Below are 21,984 nucleotides of genomic sequence, written 5' to 3'. Positions count from 1 at the left end.
TCAGGAACAAGGCGAAAGATTCAAATCTATGAGCTTACCATAATTATTCACTTTGATCTGGATTCTTGTAATAAAGCCTTGTAGCTGGCCACCACCTATAAACAAAATCAATATGAAGTTATTCTTAGTCAGGTTAAATAAAATAAGTGTAAGATGGATGAATGAGATCAAGCAGGCAGTATCAGTCAAGAGGTGCTTGGTTCCATCATTACCAGAATAGGATAAGCTGACAAAGTATAGTACAGTATGAGCATTGCTTAGCCAATCAGGTCAAAGTCTAGTTCCCTAAATGCCAGTAGAAGAATATTGACAAATGGTATGTAATCAGTGCAGCATCACTAATTCCTGATATGCTTGAGACCCAAGAAACTTCAGCATTTATTATTCTTGCTGAATGAATGCTTACATACTTACCTGCATTCCTTTAATTAGCTCTAGTGTCCTGGATTTCACTTTGAATAGCTTCTCAAACATTTAACTCTAAAATCATTTAAATACAAACATGGAGTGGGCATGCATGATACCTACAGTATGTAACACTAAAGATGAACATGGTTAAATCAATTTCAAAAAGAGAAATGGACAACTTTCAAAAGATCCTGTATTTTAATTTTCAGGAAATGAAACAGAATGATATTTGTGCCTCTAGTCTGTGGAAAATTTTCAGAGGAGTGGAGTAACTAATAGTAACTAATTCACAAGCAAGGGCAACTAACAAGAAAACTAGATCCTAGAGTTAAATAACTTGACCAAACCAGCCTTTTCTGGCCAACCACATATGATGGAACAGGCCACTGGTAGCAGTCTTTTAGTGTGGGTATTGTCATGGAGATCACTGGGCTGTTTCATCCCCTTTGAACACTAATTCTTACCCAATGGATCAGTTGTCCTATATAATGAATGTGGGCCAAAGGATCTGGACTCTTCCAGCAAGACAATGTCCCAAAGGGTCACATTATGCTCTTTGAACCATGCTTACACATCCAAGCATTCCATGTGTTCTCCTGGCTGCATAATTCTCTTAATTTAAATCTCATGTAGTCTATGGGATTGTGCAGAACATAGCATCTGTTGTTTAATGCCAATGCATCACTTTGATGCAGAATATCTCAGGACACCTTCCATGATCTATTGGAGTCAATGCCATGCCAAGACAGGTGCAAGTGGTTATCTCAGCCAAAGAAGGTTGACAATGCTACTGGATAGGTGGTCAATGTTTTGATTCCTGAGTATATAATATATTATTAGATATCAGATGTGGAGAAAATGGCAGTACTATGATAGTTCAGTACTACATAAGTTTACTATCAGTTTCTAATTCTATCTTGTCAAGAATAATACTGTCAGATTTTATACTTTGGTTATCTAATTCTTTAACTGAATTAGCCCAGATTTTAGGACCAATTGACATGAAATCCATTTTGCTAACTTTTCCTTCATTGTTCTGTTTAAGTTTAGATTCATTCCTTACCTAATGAAAAAGGTGAATCTCATCTTATTCCATGTAGTTCTCAGGTCTAAAGAGCATCTTTAACCAGTACCATAAACACCATCTCCAAATCATTCTCTGATGGGGTGGTGAAGAGTACTAACCTTCAATGCCACTAGAACAATATTGGTTTTTCTCAAAAGGTATATCTTAGCTTGCCATCTCTTAACCTTCAGTAATACTGAAATCAGATTTTTGCTTGGACTGACATTTACCTCTGGCCTCTTATGGCATAATCACATCAATACTTTCCCAAGCATCTAAAAAACTAGGCATTCTGGTGCTCAAGATGTTTTCCACCCAGCAACTACAAATTGCAGATCCACTCATTCTTCCCCTAGACACCTGTTTATGTGTTTGAGGAGGTGCATCAAACCTCAACAAAAATTTACTATTCTGTACAGAATTTGGCAACTTTGATTTCTTACTCATTTCAATCTTTCAGATACACTGTTTCCTGCTTTGTTCTATAGGTAATTCTATAGTCATTGCTCTACTGAACTGGCAATCATTCCTCTCTTGGGCATGTTAAAAGAGCAGATGCCATCTAATATCCCTTTTCAGTACAACTACAAAACAAACCTATTTTTCCTCTACCTATTCTCTAAACAGCATTCCTCATGAAGTATTCCCAAATTTGTTTCTTATAAAGCCATAGTATTCTCAAATTACAACTAACTTTCCTAACCCTTACTTTTATCCTATAAATGACACTAATGTAATTTAGTGTTCTGCTTCAATATTTATAAATGTATAGCATCAACTTCTTTTAAATATTTTCATTTAATGATTTGGCATTTGCAACATGTCATTTGCCTCAGATCTCTAGATCTTCAACATTTAACCTATTTCAGATCCATAAGTTAACTCGCTTTAATCATGGATGTGAAAAAAAAACTACTTGGTTATGATTAATTAAAAATGCCAAGAGATTTTATTCATGTTTAAACAAACATGTCTGCATTTAAAGTGTCTTCACAACTAAACAACCTACTTATATATAGGAGCTAATGGCTCCACACCACAAGTTTTGGTGTGTTTTTTCCATAATCAGCCATCTTCACTAAAAAGTAAGTAAACTTAAAAAATTGTAGGATGCAGGTGATCTCATGCTCCAGCTATTTTCATAGCTTATTGCCGACTTCATGCCAAGATTTATTAAAGTAGATATTCCGATTCTGTTCGGAAGACTTTAAATGGATTTAAGAGTAACATTATCTGCATAAAAGATAAGATTAACATCTCCAAGTTCTAATATGTTTAATGCCTTTTATATATCATCCATACAGACTGAGTATGCACCCTCTTATACTTGATTTTATGTCAAGCCTTCCTTCACTTCATTTTTAAAAGGCAGACTTAAGTATATTCCTATTTACACCCTAATTAGACAACTTCTGTTTAAACATTTTCATGTTGATTCTAGATGTTAAACTATTCTGTGAGTAACATTGACATTTGGAGGAAAATTTGATAGGAAGTTAGTATTTGAGAAGTTAACTTCTCATCTTATATGCCACTTGAAGATACAAAGAATGTTATTAATATGTTATCAGTGAACAACTTCTCATCCTATGAAGATGAAAAGTTGGCGCATTCTACTGCTCTAGCTAATAATTATTAGGAGTGTGGGACAACAAACAATGGAGTGCAGAAACTTACTATAACATACTAAAACTCTTGGATTTATGGTTTATAAAAGACAACACCAGAATGTTGTTACATAAGTGAAATAAAAATACATACACTAGCAGTTCTATTGCAAATTGAAACTCTATAGAAGTTATTTGTGTGTATGTATATATACACACATATACACACACACACACACTGCAAAAAACAAATAAGTATTGATTTTCATTATCTATCCTTTATATTTTTAAACGGGTTAAGATTACCAACTGAAGAACAGTAAAAAGTACTAACTGTTCATCCCATTCTTTTCATGACACACTCTTTGCTTGTACTTGTAGAATGGGTATCAAATACTTCAAATATGCTCATTTCTTTCTTCTCTCTACTTTATCAGCTATCCTCTTATTTATCTGAAGCTTTGTATCCAGTTATGTTATGGGAAACCCTTATGCATCCTGAATGCTGTTATTAAAGTCTTGCATGGTACAGCAATTTCTTTTACTTGCTATAACTGAACAGGCAACTTAGAGCATATGCTGCCAGGGAAGATGCCTCCCTCTCACTCCAGAATGCAGGATTTGTAGCTGTAGTTCAATAGGAACTTGAAAGTGCAAAATTTGACATTCTAGATACAGTTTATATTAGCAGCCAGTTTTACATTAAGGTGGTGATAACTTCAAAACGTCATTAAAACATATTAGCTTAGCGATTTGTTTATATAAAATTATGCATGAAAATATTATAAGCAATATTTCAGTTCCTCTATGACAATGAAACATTTTACTTAAAACAGGAATAAATACAATAAGACAATCATTTTCTACTAACCACTAAACGGGTGCCTTTCTACAGAAAGAAACCAGCCAGACTTGTGTATAGAATATATACATTGTATACTGTTTATACTATTGATAAGCTTTAAAATTGTTTCAGGATCATCTGCTTTAAAAACAATAACGTTACTTCGATATTACTTACACCTGCTTGTTCTTTAGATCTTTTGGATTCATCTTTTACTTTCTTTCCTATTTGAAAAAAAGGAAATTCTCTTAAGTTGAAAATTAAGGTTTAAATAAATCAAACTGATATATCCAAGATTAAACTTAAGTTTTTATAACTAATCTGCAACCATTTATCATCTCCTTGGAGTCCCACTCATGCAGTGTTCAAACTAAAAATTTATGTAGACATACCTCTCATTACCAAGAGAAGTGAATTTACTTCTGGATTACTTCTGAATTTATTCCATTATACTACTACAAAAAATTAATCTATACAACTTCAACAGGCAACTCCTATTCTCTCCTATTTATAGATTATTAATATCTGACCTCCATGGAGTCACTCTTTGTGGGAGGTACACATTATTGCACACAAATGCTTGTTCAACTATGCCTTAAACTGATTCAATGTGTCTACACTTACTCAGGCAATGCATTCCACTCAACTACTCTCATTGCAAGAATCTACTCTTCACTCTTCTGCTCACACCCTCCTTACAGTTTATAGCAACGGCCTCTTGTTCTACCTCTCCCTTCCCATTTTATGAAAAATCTTCCATGTCAACCTGATAACCCCTGACCAGCTTATGTCTCAATCATACCCCCTTTCTCCTATTCACAAGGCTCTGCAATTTACATTTCTCACTCTGTCCTCATACTTGATATTCCACTGACCACCTTGGTGAATCTTCTCTGGACCCTTTGAAACATATCCTAGTCACCATGAAAAACCTGACAACTAAATCTATGCACAATAATGTTTAAATAAGTGAGACATGGTTATACAAGGACAACATCCTGCCAAGAATAGAAATGGAAGGATATGATATGTTTCGTGAGGATAGAAGGGGTAAAAAGGGAGGGGGGGAGTGCTATTGAGAGAGGAAGAGTTATGTCCATACAAAGTAGAGATGCAAGATGAAAATAGTGCCAGTGGTTTTGAGGCAGTATGGTGTGAGATAGAGATGAATGGAATGAAATACTTGGTTGGATGTTATAGACTAGGAAATGTGGATGGTAGTGACTGAAATGTATAATCAAATTAGCCAAGCAAATAAGAGTGATCATTATGGGTGATTTTAATTATGGCAATATAGACTAGAATGATGAAATTGTAACTGGAAGTAAAAGAAAATGAGTGAGTTTTTGAGGGATAACTACCTCAGACAGTATGTAACAGAGGGCATGCAAGGATTGAGGGTCTTGGATTTGGTCATCTCAGAGGATGTAATTATAAATGAATCAAATCACCCACCAATTGGTGAGAGTGACCATGAGGCAATTACCTGGGTGGCTGCCAGCAGTGTGAGGACCTCTGTAAGAAAAGGGTATATATGGAACTACAAGGGGGGGGAGGGTGATTATGAAGAGCTCAGGAGACAGCTTGCAGGTGTAGCATGGACTAAATATATTCCAAGGGTGAGAAGATTAAATAAGGTAGGTGTGAAATGGATGAATAAAGAGATTAAATATGCAATACAGAGAAAAAGGACAGCCAAAATTGTGAAGACAACAGACTTCTGGGAATGATGTGGAGGACACTGATTTGTAGAAATAAGGAGATTCTTGTTCCATTGTATATAAGGCTTTGATTAGGCCACACATATGACCAGATTTGGTCACCTGGTTTTCAGAAAGATGAAGAGATGTTGGAAAGGGTCCAAAGGCTACTGACTAAGGTAGTTTCTAACCTCTGGAATGTGGACAGGAGGAAGAAGGGAGATATGATAGAGGACTACAAGTTATTAAGGGGTCGTTATAAGATCAATACTGGAGAGGTTCTACAGAAAATAGTGGGTGACCAGGGAAGAACCAGAGGTCATCCCTGGAAACTGTATAAAGAGAGTGAGAAACAGGTTTTTTTTTCATGCAGAGTTGTGAATGATTGGAAGCCTTGCCTGAGAGAGAGAGAGAGAGAGAGAGAGAGAGGTGTCTGCAGAGAATTTGAGTGTGTTTAAAGCACAGATATGAGCTGTGTGCATGATAAAAGGACCTCCTAGATGAGTGACTCAATGGGGTCTTGGGTAATAAGAATCCATGAGGCCTGATCAAGGCCTCATATGGATTCTTTGCCACTAAGTGTGTACTTTGCATCCCATCATTGCTTACCAAATCTCAAACCTTACACTTTGCAACATTGTACTAACAATTCCATTTATCTGCCCATTCATGCAATCCATTCAAGTCCTTGCTATAAGGCCATAACATCTGCTTAACTCTGCATTGCTCTCCCCAATTTTGCATCATCTCTAAATCACTAGTTAAACTTATCCTGATATGATCAACATACAAAATCAACAATGGTCCCAAAACTGACCTCTGCAGTACACCACTAGTGACCTTCATTTTTTCAGGATAATGCACCCCCATATACAACTTTCTAATACCTACCTGACAGCCAATCATTGATCTAACAAGTCTTATTCAATCCTATCTATTTCAATTTTGCAAATACTTTTGCAAAATCCAAGTACACCACTGTATATGCTCTCCCCTATCCAAGGTATTTGTCATCTTGTTATAGTACTTCAGTTAGTAAAACATGATCTCCCTTTAACAAATCCATGCTGATAACGATAACCTCAAAGAATACTGCTGTTATTAACCATTTCCATATCTTATTTCTCAATCTCTAATACCTTCACCACTCCAGATTGGCCTATAACTTGAAGCCACAGCCTTATCACCACCTTTAATGAAGTGGAACAATTTAACCTCCTTTCCACTCCCTTGAAACCTGTGCTATTAACTCATTAAACAGGCATGAAAATGCTGCCAATTTCCTGGAAGATTCTCTTAATATGTAGTGATATGTCAAATCCTATTGCCTTATTGACATCAGGATATTTATTTCCTCAAATACCTCCTGCTCACTCGATTAAGCCATCCTCTCTCCTATGTCCTCTATATTTAAATTGAGGATTCCAACCTTTCAGAAGACACTATAAATAGGATGTTGAATCTCCAGTTGGAGAGACCACAAGATCGCACATGGTGACCAACCACATGAAAATATTTTGCAAGGAAAGGATAGATGAACAACCTAGTGATTATGAGAAGTTCAGAAGACAGCTTTAGATATATAGCTTGGAATGATCTAAGTAATAGGTGGCCAACAGCAGGGCCACATGCAGCCTGTAAAGTGATTTTGTGCTGCTTGCAACAGGATAAAAATGATATTAAATTATATGTATTATCAATTTAGCTATTAGGCTTTGACCACAGATTTTCTGATTGATATACTAGTTATATTCATTATTTCTGATGACTGAAATAATTTATATTTTCAACTCTGAATCAAAATTGCTTTAAAAAGATTACTCAATTTATAAAACCTATTGCTTCTCTGTGCGAATTGTAGTAGTGTGAGTGGTACATTTCTATGTGCTCCAGAGTAACACATAATTGAAAGTCACTTGCTCTGCTCACAGTAATCAGTTTCATACTTAAACTTATATTTTAATCAATCAAGTATTTTACATTGTTCTCCCAGTAGTAAGATGATTTAACAAATATAGTAATTCAATACTTATAACTATTACCTTGAAAAAATACAGAGTTTATTTTTATTCAAGTTCTGTCTAAAAGTGTGCAGCCCGTGACACTGCCACTCATCATATATTAGCCCTCATATAGAATGAAATTGGCCACACCTGATCTAGGTGAAAAGATCAATGCTTCTTAGTCGAGAACTAGCACGGCAGCAATATCCAAATATTTGGAGCAAATATAAAATGGATGAAGAGAAAGCATGTAATCCAGGATAAAGTATGGAGGTAGCATAAATGAATGGTACAATGCAGCGCTTCCCAAACTGTGGGCCACAGCCCCCTTGGGGCTGTACGTTTTGTTGAGGGAGCCTTGAAATAATGAAAACAAATTTAAAAATGTTTTAAGACTAAGTAGATTTTTTTTAATCTTAAAAGAAACTTATTTAATTTTTTTTATTTATTATTTTTTTCTATTTTAATGGAAAAAAAAATCACACATTGGTGTTGCTTCTTGCATATTTCAGCGATTAATGAATATAAGTAAATATATGCTATTCATATAAGTTTCCTTTCGAAAGGTATTGAAAAAAGGTATTATTGGACTAACGTGTTCTTTAATAATTAAGGTATTGATAAGGAACAAAAAAGATTACAAATGCAAAATCTTGAATATAAATTTTACTCAATACAAATACAATAAATATTATAATGTCTATATTATTATTTTTTTTTATGGGGGCCATGAAATATTTTAATTTTTCCAAATGGGGCCTTGGCATCCATAAGTTTGGGAAGCACTGGTATAATGGACCAAAAGTACAACAATGAAACAAGCAGAATAAAAATCCTTGTCCTCTTGATTGGTGGCTAGTAAAATTATGGAGAGGTTATCTGATGAAAATTGTAGAATAGTAACTACTGCAATGGAGAATTGAGGTATTTAATGAACAGTTAAATATTTCATTTTAAGTATGACTTGCAAAGGTCAAGAGCAAGGAGAGCAACTGAACAGATAAAAACAGGCAAGACTGACATTAAGGGAATGTTCCATCAAGTTAGCATTGACATGTTTATCAGCTGTTGTGAAACTGAAGTCCCATTGGAATGAAAAGAATATTTCTAAGAAAGACTGAATTATAGTTTAATGTGTGTAGCTATAGTTAGTGCTGGAGAGCATGTTTTATGAACTGCATTGGTAGAATTCTGTTACCAATGTGAGAAAAATCAACACCATAGGAACTATTACAGACAATGAATATTAGAATTTAGTGGCACAAGATAGCAAGTCTGCCATCTTCTACTGAAGTGCTTTGATAGTTTAGGCTCAAATATTTAAACAATATCTTGGCTGTCCAAGTTTTCAAAAAGTGGAGGCTAAAAGGTCTACTTACTTTCTTTAGAGAATAAACAAACAGGTTTTAATTTTGATGTTTTAATTTGAAGGTGATAAATGCATTGGAGAGATTATGTATAAGTGGTATATTTAGATCATGTAAAAGGCCTTTGATAGATTAGCACTTAAGATGGTATAATGTGCAAGAATTTAGCAAACAAGGCTAGACATAGGCAGATAGGTCTAAAAAAGCCAAGTCTGGAGAAGCATATCTCAGAAGGGGGAGAGCTCACTAATAGTGTGTATGGCATCTGTTTTGGGCACACTGCATCATTCAAACCATATAAATTTAAACAAAAGAAAAGAGCAGTTTGAAAGAACTGAGTAGTGTAAAACTATGTAGCTTAAAAATATCAAGCACTTTACATCAATTTTTACAGAGGTTAAAAACCATGAGAACTGTTACAAAAATAACTTTTGGTATGTATTTTATGTTAAAGATTAATGTAAATAACCTATGGTAATTGATTGTATTTACTGTTTTAACTAAAGTTTCTAGAATGTCAAAAACAAAGGCAATGCTTTGCCATCAGAAGTTTTGTATAATAGCTATGTATAAGAGCACAAGAAAGTTATTTACAATTAAGTGTGTGAGAAAGTTGTTTGCAAGCTCTGTGCATGAACACCTTCAAAGCTAGTATCAAAGAGATTCGCTAGTTTCAGAGAAGTTTCCACTGCCCAACAAGACAAAAAAAAGTGCACGTGGACAAGAAAGAAAGGGCCAGCCTTAACAAAAAGATCAAGGAGAGCTGCCAATTCCCTTGGTGCAAGATCCCAAGAAGGCGAAAATAAAAGGGGACTGAGCCGAGGTCCAGTTATCAAGAAGGGAGGCAAGCTGCAGTTACGAAGCAGGAGAGGCGAAGAGCTGTTATCGAAGAGAGCCATAGGCAGTTAGAGAACCAGTCAGACCCAGAGGACCAGACTTATGGCAAACCCACACCATAGGAAAAATTGGGAGAACAGCCGATGTAAAGCCAAGTGCCGGTCGGATGTCTTAGTGCTGCAGGAAGTCAACGAAACCAAAAGCCGCAAAGTGATCCTCAAGCCTGTATGTTGAAACTTCTTTTGAGCTTGAGTGCTTTTGAGTACCAGGAAGATTGCAGTCCAAGACCTGCTGATTTTTCTGGCAAAAAGCCCCCCCCCTGAAGCAAGACTCTCCGGACGTAAACCTAAGGCCTGAGATCAAAGAAAAATCAGAGACTTTGATGCAGGACCTATGGAAGGTGTCGTGACAAAGAGCCTCTGTAAGTGTATTACATCCTTTAATGTACATTCTTCTTGTAGTTGAGATATGTCATAGATGGACTGATAAGAAATATCTAAGAGAGTGCTCCGATTTGTTATTATCTTACAATTTATATTCCAGCTAACTTGCCATAGCTAGCTAATCTTTCTTTAGAAATAAATTAGTCTCAGCAATCCGATTTTTTTTTAGCAGAGAAGTAACAGAGTAATTATGTTGTATAGTCATTTAATATTGAAAAGGGAAAGTTTGTTTCTTTATACCAAAAGTATAAAAGGATAGGTAGAGAGAGAGAGAGTAATCTTCCTATTGCTTATTTAATGTACTTTGTTTCTATTGTAAAACAATGTTTTAATTATATGTCAATAGAGTGCAACATGATTGTTTATTTTTCAATGCACTGTTCCTAAACAAAAACATGAACTTAAGAGCAGGAAACCAAGTATGATAGCCCAAGAGTATAGTTAAGTGCAAATAGACCACAGGTGTTTGTGTAAAGTTTTACTGAAGGAATTTGTGTTAGAGAAAGAAAAATCAACCAGCCATATTACCGAGTTTTATGCCAATTAAGAGATACTGGTGGTGGTGCAGTCTCAAATAAATTTTCTAGTATCCATAGGCATAAAACTTAGTGCAAAAGGTAGATAAACAAAGTACACAATAAGTTGAAATAGTGAGAATAAGAAAGGAATATATATGAATATATAAAAAAATAACGGTTGCTTATAAAATAAAAGTAATAGCGACCCAGATTACAGTAGCACAGATGTGGCTTTGCAGGTTGACTGGAATGGGCTGAGCGAAGTTTAGAAATTGGCAAGGATAGATACAAAGTAACTGGTGGGATAATTTGCAAGATATGGAGATGAGGAATGTGGGAATGGAGAAAGACCTGAAATTTGTACACATTAAATCTTAATCTTATTTCTTATGGTAATTGAGGATACTGACAACTAGAAATTATAGTTCCTTATAAGAGAACTAACCAGTGAATTTAGAGAATGAGAGATGATGGGTATTGTGAATAATGGTTACCTTGAATTTCTTGCAACAAGTTATTCCATGGAAATATTTGCATAGTCTGGTTACATATTTGGTCATCTAACTTAAGATGTGAATGTTTATGAATAAAGATCCAGGAAATTAAAGTAGTAGGCAGTCCAGAATGTTGGTATGAAAAGCTAAGGAAATGCTAGTTGCAGTTTGCTGAATAAAAGGGATAAGTTAGTAAAATGTAGTTGTGGCATGGAATCCAATGCTTGATAGATTCCACTATAGATCTGATACCAACATTTTAGCAATGCATCACACTTATCCACCAATATCCAACAATCCAAGGAAGAATTTATTTCACTCTCCTCAACACCTTTAACTTCAAGGATGACTTTTCTTGTACTCTCCACTATATAAGCTTGCTACTGATCCTATCAAATCTCTTAGACAGCTTGGAACAATAACAGAATGAGTTAAGTCAAGATCACTGTCACTAAGATACTGATCAAGAACAATGTCAGGAGGTTAAGTTAACATAAAATTCTAAATAAACTTTCTCAGGAGTATAAAGATCAGGCCAGGCAACAGAAAACCAGGTATGTATGAACAGCAGTTAACCAAGAAAGACAAATCCATGGAGTTTTCAGTAGAAAAAATACTGAAGATGAAAGGGTACTAGTAGCTGCTGTGCAAAATAGTCTGGAGGCTCCAGTGTATCAGAAAAAGTATTCATCCTTGATCAAGGCATATATAGAAAGAATGCAGTACTATTAAGGAATATAGCTGTGATAGTGCCTGACATTTAAGAACTTTGCAAAGGAATAGAAAGGGTAGAATTTTTCTACATCCAAGCAGATAACAGGCTTTGAAGTATTAAGGATTTGAAAGTACTGGAATACCGAATGCCTTTAACCTGGCTTTTCAATGAAAGTCTGGCTTCAGTAAAGGTGCCCATGGAATGGAAGGAAGGTAAGATAGTGCCATTACATAAGGGTGGTAACAGACTGGAAGTGTCTAATTATAGGCTGGTCTGTGTATCATCAGTAGTTGTTAAGATCTTTGAGAAAGTAGTGAGGGACCATATACAACATTGGGCAGATGAGGGTAATGTTATCTGTGAGAGTCAACATGGATTTGTGAAAGGGCACTCTTGTTTTAGCAATATGCTAGCCTTTTATAATAAAGTTACAAGAACATTAGATGAGAGAAAGGCATATACTGCAATTTTCTTAGACTTAGCAAAGGCATTTGACAGGGTGCCACATAAGCTGATATTTAAGTTGCAGCACATGAGTCTGGATGTCAGATTGGTTAACTGGATTCATGATTGGCTGTCTGATAGGTATTAGAGAGTTGTGTATGGTGGAGCAGTTTCAAGGAGGCAGAGGGTTACAAGTGGGGTCCCACAGGGACCAGTACCAGGACCTATATTGTTTAACCTTTATATCAATGACATTACCAGTGGATTGCAGGGGGATGTTCAGTTGTTTGCAGATGATGCGAAGCTGGGAAGGATTATTGGTAATAGTGCAGATGTGGTAGCCCTGCAAGAGGATTTGAATAAGCTAGATAGATGGGCAAATGAATGAGGATGTCAGTTTAAAGCAGCAAAATGTAAGGTCTTGAGGTTTGGGAAACATCAATGGGATGTAGCATACTCTATGGGAGGAGTTATGCTAGAGGAAGTAGGGGAGACAAGAGATCTGGGGTTGATGGTTGATAGAAACCTGAAGTTCAGTGGGCATATTGCAAAAGGTAACACAGAGGATTGCTGCAATTATGAGAAGGACACTGACCTGCAGAGATAAGAGGGTTATCATTCCGTTGCATAAGTCTCTGATCAGACCACACTTGGACTATTGTTCTCAGATTTGGTCCCCAGGATTTCAAGGGGATAAATTAACTGTGGAAAGGATACAAAGATGGTTTCAGGACTGTACAAGGATAGTTACGTGGATCGGCTGAGGGAATGTGGACTACAGAGTTTGGTGGATAGGAGGAAAGATATGATTGAGACTTTTAAACTGTTGAGAGGTGGTTACAGGGTTGACACTGGGGAGTTCTTTCACTTGGTTGAACAGCAGGAAGGAATGATGACAAGAGGCCATCCCTAGAAGTTACAAAAGGAAACTGAGCAAGAGGGTGAGGAGTGGTTTCTTTGCGTGGAGGGTGGTTGAACCATGGAATGCATTGCCTGATGGAGTGGTGAGAGCAAGAACGGTCAATGAGTTTAAGGAGTGGTATGATAGACTGTTTCTTAGGGGGGGCCTCCCCTCGATGAGTCTTTAGACTCCATGGAGGCCTGAATAATAATTTGATAATGGGATTCTAATCAGCAAAAGTAACAGCAATGCAAGCATAGGGATCATAGTATTTAAGTACTATTTCTACACGAAAAATTAGATGGGATAAATTGAAAATGGCAAGAAATTATATTCTTGTTTAGTACTTGATCCAAGTGTAAGAAAACAAAGTTTACATGTGAAGTATCTTCACAAATAGGCTACTTGTATATATAGAGGCTAATAACTTCATATTAATTGATTTGGTATCCCAAAATGCAAAAGACATTCTTTCAGGTGTATAAAGCTATGCAAAAAGGTTGAAGTAATACAGAAGTCATTTCCCACACACATAAGTAGTGAAAAGATGCAACACATTAAAATACTCTGAATTAGAGCTAGTTGAAAAATTTTTCAAAAAATTAAAGTGTGCTTTGCACTGCAAGATAAAGGCAATTAATATGGAATCATTAACCTTTATATACAAGTAGTTGAATCGTGAAGATCCTTCACACGCATTCTTGTTTAAAGGATTAAACAAGAATGAGTGTTTCTTGTTTAGATGCTAAGAAACAGAATTTCTTAGCATCTAATTTATGATAATCAAAAAACTTTTCCAAATCAGATGTATTAGCAGGTTGGATAGATAAGTTATATGGAGAACAGAATACTGAAGATAAGTGTGCCACAAGCTCTTCAGAGCCATATTAGCAAAGGTTGGTCGATTGGTAGGGCCTCAGCTACTAATGGCTTGCAAAAAGTTTAGTTGGAAGGGGATCAATTGTTCAATGCTGTTGGCACACTCTCCCTCTGAGTCTTTGGACTCCCTGGAGGTGTCGCATAATAATTGGGAAAGCTGAGATATAGATGGAAAGTTTGGGGAGAAATTAGTAAAGAAAATGCGACTTTAGAGGAAGATTATTACTGTTTGAATGGGCGAGTCAGGTTTGCAAAGCAAAAATGGGCAAAGAATATATAACTGGTGAGAACATTCAGGTCAACTGTTCTGGTTGATTTGCCTGGTTTGAAAGGAAAAAAAAATTTCCAGGAGGAGAAAAGTTACCTCCATCATGAGACAAGCTTACCTTCTAATGAAACCATTAAGTTTGGAAAGATTTGTTTGAATTATGTTTAAGACAAAGGGAAGGTGCCTCTGAAATTTAGCAACCACAATGCTAAGTTATGAGGATATTAATGAATTATTGCAACAAAGACATTGCTACTACAAATATACTTAGAACCATAACCAAGTTATGGTTCTATTAATCAGGCTGCACGTCTATTACTTAGATGTGATAGTAGTTGATTTTTTAAAGAAATGTTATATTGGAAAGTGATTAAAAATTCAGTTAAGGGTCATCAGGTCTCTAGAATGTTGAGTAGAACAACAGATTCAGAATACATTTGCATAGCCTGGTGTGTGTAAAGAGATAGTGACATGATTAAGTTGGAAAGTTGTTAGGTAAATGTAACAGAACAAGAAACCATTCTTGGAAGACATACAAGGATGCAAGTAATTTTACAAGCAATTTAATTCATTACAAGAATAACAAAGGCCAAAAACAGTGGACAATACATGGTTCAAAGAACTGTGTTAGACAAGACGCTTCAGGTTTATATGCATTTATTTCCCAACCGTTCTATATATATAAATGGCCTTGCTGAACATTAAGTGTCAATGATCCAGAATGGGATTTCATTGGGTAGAAAAAGAAATTTCTGGCAAGAAAGATTCACAACCTGCAAGGACAAATTTTCTTTAGAAAGTGATAGATGAGCAGATGAACTGTTTAGTAATCTTGTGTGGTCATTGGATGAGTTTGAGAGAAATATAACATGAATGATTATTGTGAGCTGTGACTAGCAGCTATATAGAAATGCCACGTAATGAAAGGCTAGAAGCATTGTTATTTACTTAAGATTCATTTATATTTCCTACACAGCAAATTAACATTTAGCAGTGACTCAAAGCAAGAAGTATGAGATCCTTCAAGTTTAGTTAGTGCTCTTTCTTACCTTCCTTGTGATCTTTAAGTTTTTGTTCTTCCTTTGTCTGTTTAGAATCCTTATTATACTTGCCCTTGGGAAGAAAAAATAATCTTGTCATAACTGCAAATACAAGGTTTTTTTTATTGTCATTACTGTAACTAAATACTTGATATTTGAAGGAATTGCAACACTACATTCGTTTAAGATTATCCATTTACAAAATTAAATGCATGTTTGAAATACTATCATTTTGTTCAAAAAAGATATCTGCTTAAAGCAGATTAAGTTAATAATCATGTTGAGGACCTATGAGTCAATACATAACTGCTATTCAAGTACATTCCATCACTCCATGCAGAAATGTTATTATGCGGCACCTCCAGAGTCCAAATACTCAGAGGGAGTGTGCCAACAGCATCGAACGATTGATCATTCGAACTACTAACCACACTCAAACTTGCTTAACTTTTTGTGTGAGCCATTAGAAGCAGAGGCTCTACCAATCGACCCACCTTTGTTTCATAAAACTTTCTAGAATGACTTCTTCTGAATTCTTCCTTATTTGTAAATTTCAAATATAGGTTCAGTTTTTTCCTGCAAAACAACCTAGAATACATGCCCATTTACCTTGGCCATAGTTCTTTAACTGCAATTCTAAACCTAATATATAAGGTTGGATATATTGGTAAAAAATACATTCACTAATTATATGGGATTTTCACTAGTATAAAATACTGGCAGTACTTATCGTATTCTCTGCACCGATGCTCTTTATAACCTGGGGCAAATTTCTTCATTTTGTGTTCTCTTTAGACTGCTTAATCACCTCTACCTTAGGCTCCTTATTTATCCTTACTATCCTATCCCACCTGACTTCACAGAATCAAGTTGTCAATTTTTTTTTTTTTTTTTTTTTTTACCTATTCCCATACTACTTTCTTATATCTTTACTCCATTTTCTATAATTACCAATTCAGTTCCAAACATCCTTTGAAATTTTTCTGCTTCATGATTATGCAGTGCTGATATATTTAGTTACATCCTCTGATGCTAGAGGGAACTCAATGTTAACATCAAACCTCCATGGGGGTCAACATTCATAGCTCCTTGTTGAAAAGTTTGCCTAACTGTTTCTGTACCTACACTCACAAATAGTCTTCAGATAATAGAGAACCTACTCCTCACACTCTTCATGCAAATTTCAGGGATAGTCTCTTGTTCTATCAGGTCTTCATTCTATGAGATCTCTTCCACATTAACTTGTTCACAATCCTTTACCAACCTATCTCAACCATATTGGATACTACAAATATCGAACTTCCATAATCTGTCCTCATACCCTGCATTCCAGAGATCAGAAAATAGTTCAATCTTCTCTGTACTCTTACCAAGAAGATGAAAATTAGATGACCAAATCTGCACAAAACCCATTATCCAATGGAACTATAACCTTATTTCTGTATATCAAGGTACTCATTACTATTATCTGATGCAATTTCACATTGAGCAATGTGTTCCTTAACTTCAGGTTGCTGTTCAGATCTTATCTACCTGCAAAAATTTTCCAGCTAGTTTACTTGATCCTTACCTACCAAATTTCAAATCTAACTTTGCCACACTGAGTTGGGAGCTCCATTCACAATATTCAGATTCTTCTGCAAGGTAGGGCCATATCTGACTCACTGTTCTCCCCAACTTAGAACTGGCTTATCTTCAGTTAAGTTTGTCCAAATATCAATTCCTTGTTAAAACAGTTATCTTGCAGCACATAGCTAGTGACTTTTTCAGGAAAGCATTTCCTTATACAACTTGCCAATACCTACAAAGCCAATCACATCCAAATTGCTAATACCATTTGTTTCAATATATATATTGTACATAATATTCAGTAATCAACTTGTGACATCTATCCAAGGCCTTTATGAAAAAAATTTATTATATATGCACCCTTGTACAAAAGCAAGTTGGTAAAACATTACTAATGCTCTCAAGAGAATTTAACCCAATTTTACATAAGCTTCAACATCTTAACCACAAAAGACAAAATGGACTATAATTTGAAGACTATGGAGAACAATTTTGCATCTTTCCACTTGCTATGTTGGAGGACTTAACAAGTATGCAAAGTCTTATATTCATTCAAGTCATGTGTTATTACATATATACTGTACTTCTGTCCTTTTAAGTCATGTAGTCTTTACTTTTCAATTGCATGAAGAGTATTTAACTTGTGCAACTTCTGCTATCTTCTTCTAGACTCCATGCTAATCTCTTCATTTAGTATCTAAACAATATTATTATTATTATTATTCCTGATACCTCCAAGGAGTCCGAAGACTCATCACGGGAGTACACCTACAACTGTCTCAACCACTACACCGAATCAATGCCATCTACCACCCACCTTCACCAAAACAACTAGTATTTTTTTGTCTGTAAATTGCATGTGTTCTGAAGGGCCAATTTGTCTGTATGCAGGATGAAAAACCAGAGTTTCTGGGAGAAAAAACCCTGCTACCTCTGTATGAGATCGGCTAACTCACCTTCGATTGAAATCGTCCAGATAAAAAGATTCCTCCCGTCGTGACGAGAATTGAACTAGGCCTATTCCAATCGAAGGGTGCAATGTACTGTCTTTCTTCCAATTGCGCTACGGAGGTGCTTAAAAGATATTTATATATGTTTTCTGCTGAACTCATCATTCCATGAAGTAACTCCATGCCAAGCTTCTCAAAATTACCAGCCTTGTTTTACCTATTCTTTCTTCAGAGGCCTCTCTATATGGCTAGCCACCAACTGGTTGGTAATGTCATGAGCATTACACTTAGTTTTTCTTGAAAATCCTGCCCATGAAAGGCTGTAAAAGCATGTAGTCTATGTTGTAATGGATTTCACAGTATGATATGAACACAGATGGATAAGAAAATAACTATTAACTTAAAAGCTAATATTTCGCTGGTATTGTATCCAGCATCTTCAGTGCACACAACACGAAGTTTGTTACAAATGCAAGACAACCACAATCCGGTGTAACAGTGGGGCTAGTATAAGTAATTACAGTGTGCAACACAAGACTAAAAGGGGAAGGGAGGCGAATGAAGCATAAATGACCATGAGATGTGATTCCCTTGGAGGATAATGGATGGCAATGCTGTAGCCAATGAAGTTCTAAATGAGGCTCAGCTATTGCTGTTACCCTCCTGCCATGATCAGAGCTTTAATAGCTCAATAACACCTTATCCCTACACTGTCCTCTACAGATAACAGGGAAGATGAAAACCAATCTTGCTTCGCCCCTTTAAGCCAGTCCTTATAAGGACACAAGACTAAAGTCCTAATATGGTGCCATCTAGGTTCAAAAAAAGTTAAGTTTTGAAATAATAGTCCAAATGATAATCTTAGAAAGTTTGAAAAAATAAAAATAAATAAAATAGTAAATATTAATTTGGTCTTAGGATGTCTGTCTCCCAAATCTTTGGTAGATTTATACAACCACACTTGTTGAGGTTTGGAGTATGTTTTAAGGCTTCTGTTGATTCCAGGATTTGGAGTATGTTAAAACATACTCCAAAAACCTTAACAAGTATGGCTGTATAAATCTACCAAAGAATTGGGAGACAGACATCCTAAGACCAAATTAATATTTATTACTTTTATTTTATTTAATTTTTTAAACTTTCTAAGACTATCATTTGGACTACTATTTCAAAACTTTAAACTTTTTTTTTGAACCTATATGGTGCCATATTAGGACTTAGTCGTGTTGCACGCTGCAATTACTTATACTAGCCCCACTGTTACACCGGATTGTTGTTGTCTTGCATTTGTAAGAAACTGTTGTGTGATCTGAAGATGCTGGATATAATACCAGCAAAATATTAGCTTTTAAGTTGATAGTTATTCTTATCGATCTGTGTTCATATCATACCGTGAAATCTATTACAACATGTCTGACGAACACATAAGCCTATCCATGCATGTAGTCTATATTCTGTTTAATATTGAGGCAAGCTAAAAAGATAGCTTAAACCTTGCCTACTAAACATGTAACTTTCAAGTAATGGCTTCAAATAACTAAAGGTAGTCTTATACTACGTGATCAAATTCATCTGTAAACTCAGTTTGTCTGAAGGAACAAAGGATACAAGGCCATTTTGCCTGTATATTTTCTTGGAGACATTGTGGTGGGACCATACTAAACATTGGCTCTAACTTATTCACTGAAGAAGCATAACTATCTCTGGCAATCTGTTCACCTCCAAGAAGTCTTTAGAGTGTTAAGCAAAAAAACTTGTAGGTGATCCCCTACTTAGTGTAGTCTAGACTGATTAGTCAGTGCATTATCTCATACCATGCCACATTAAACTGGCAGCTTTATCCTTTGCTCATACTGCCAGCCTATTTAAGTCATCTGCAACATGTTATCTTTAGCAACTATTGATCTTTCTACTTTTGCCTCATCAGCAAAACTGGATATTTACCCTTAGATCATTTCATATCATTTGTGTACAAATTAAGAAGCAACAATCCAAATACAGAACCTTACAGTACACCATTACCTGTGTTTTTCCATTTCAGAGTATGAAAACTTTTGGAACTGCCAATTAGGCATAAGACATACATGGGAGGGGAAGGATAATCAAATCCATAGCAAAGTGCTCTCCAAACCAAGATTAATAGTGGCAATTGTTTATCTATGCCACAACTAAGATCTTAATATTATCTAGTTTAAAGCAATTTTATTATTTGAGACTAGTCACTCAACTTTTCACCCTTAACTTTTTATTCCACATCAAAGCCTTATACAATGGAACAAGAATCTCCCCACTTCTACACGTCAGTGTCCTCCGCATCATTCTCAGAAGCCTTTGTGTTGTCTTCACAATTTTGGCGATGTGTCCCCTAAATTTTAGATCCTTATCCACTATCACCCCCAGATCTCTTATTTCCTATACCTTCAACAATAAATTCTGCATCCCATCTTTGTTTTCCAAATTTTAAAACCTTACATTTTGCAACATTGAACTCTCATCCCCATTTGCTTGCCCAATCACTCAATTTATTCAAGTCTTCTTGCAAGGCCACAACATCTTCACTACTCTTTATGGTTCGTCCCAACTTTGCATCACCTGCAAACAACTGAATATCTCCATCCAAATCTTTGCCAATATCATTAATATACAAGTTAAATAGTAATAGCCCTAAAACAGACCCCTGAGGCACTCCACTAGTGACTTTCCTTTTCCTGGATATTGCACCCCCATACACAACTTGTTGATACCTATCAGATAGCCAGTCTCCAATCCAATGCACTAATCTAATATCCAACCCCATCTGCTCTAGTTTGAGCTGTCAACTTATGAGGTACTCTATCAAAAGCTTTTGCAAAATCCAAGTATATTACTGTGTATCCTTCTCCTCTATCCAAGGAAGCAGTCACTTTATTGTAATAAGTAAGCAGATCACTAAAACATGACCTCCCTTTAGCAAATCCATGCTGTCCATCAAAGATTATACTAGTGTTGTCAACCCAACTCTGGATCCTAGTTCTCACAAGCTTTAACAATTTAACCACAACACCTGACACAGAGATAGGCCTATAGTTTGATGCTTGAGTTCGATCACCTCCTTTATGAAGTGGCACAATCTTGCCCTCCTTCCACTCTTTAGTAACTTGACCAAGTGCAAGACTCATTAAAAAAATATGTCAAGGCAGGTGTCAACTCTCTGGCACATTCCTTCAGAATATGTGGAAATATATTATCCAAGTTTATTTTTCACTTGGTTAGAGTATAATAAAATTAGTTTAATCCTTTATCCAAGTGTGTGCAAACAAAGTTTGGGCCTGAAAGTATCTTCAGAACTGGGTAAAGTGGTACAACACCAGGCAACTCAGTTGGTAGCTTGCTCCACCTTTACAAGGAGTTGCCCAGTGTTGTACCACTTTACCCTAGTCCTGAAGATACTTTCAGGCACAAACTTTGTTTGCACACACTTGGATAAAGGATTAAACTGAATTTATTATAGTCTGACCAAGTGAAAAATAAACTTTCAACATCTTTCTCTAAATCCAGAGTAATTTAATAAAAAAGGTGGCACACCATTTGGCAGCTCCTATAGGAGGAGATGACCTTGCTAATGCTTCTGCCTGGTATCTCCGATTTAAAGGTTGGACAAGATGGCGGCTCGCGTGTTTCGTGTCGTGTATTTTTGATGGTGAATTGTGAATTTGACTGATAAGTTTTTAGAGATTTATGTTTATTCTTTAGTAATATCAATTATTTGCTGCTGCCATAAACAGGTATTTTATTTCCCATACTGGTTTATCCAGGTACAGGTAAGTCAACTGACTTCACAAAGGCGATACGCTAGGCCTACTACCATTCGTATCGCCATTGTTGTTGTACTTTAACATCTTATTGCTGGTTGACACGCCTATGCTTGATATTGCAGGCAGTCCTTTGCAGC

The 21,984-nt window shown here is 35.9% G+C and overlaps 1 protein-coding gene across 1 annotated transcript in view; it reads right to left on the bottom strand.

Moving 5' to 3' along the window:
* LOC150105376 (uncharacterized) overlaps positions 1–21,984 on the bottom strand; it is an 85,191-nt gene that overhangs the window by 4,744 nt on the left and 58,463 nt on the right. The window contains exons 4-5 of the mRNA XM_090394117.1: positions 15,544–15,607; positions 4,103–4,149 (exon numbers count right to left, since the gene is read on the bottom strand). Coding sequence (XP_090250243.1) covers positions 4,103–4,149; positions 15,544–15,607 — 111 coding nt within the window. The remainder of the gene's footprint in view (positions 1–4,102; positions 4,150–15,543; positions 15,608–21,984) is intronic.

The sequence above is a fragment of the Typopeltis vanoorti genome, chromosome 6 (assembly GCF_054136105.1).
Source record: "Typopeltis vanoorti isolate ZY-2024b chromosome 6, IOZ_Tvanoo_1.0, whole genome shotgun sequence".
NCBI classification, from domain to species: Eukaryota; Metazoa; Arthropoda; class Arachnida; order Uropygi; family Thelyphonidae; genus Typopeltis; species Typopeltis vanoorti.
Note: the sequence above shows the minus strand (reverse complement) of the source record. Positions and strands in the feature narration are given on the sequence as shown.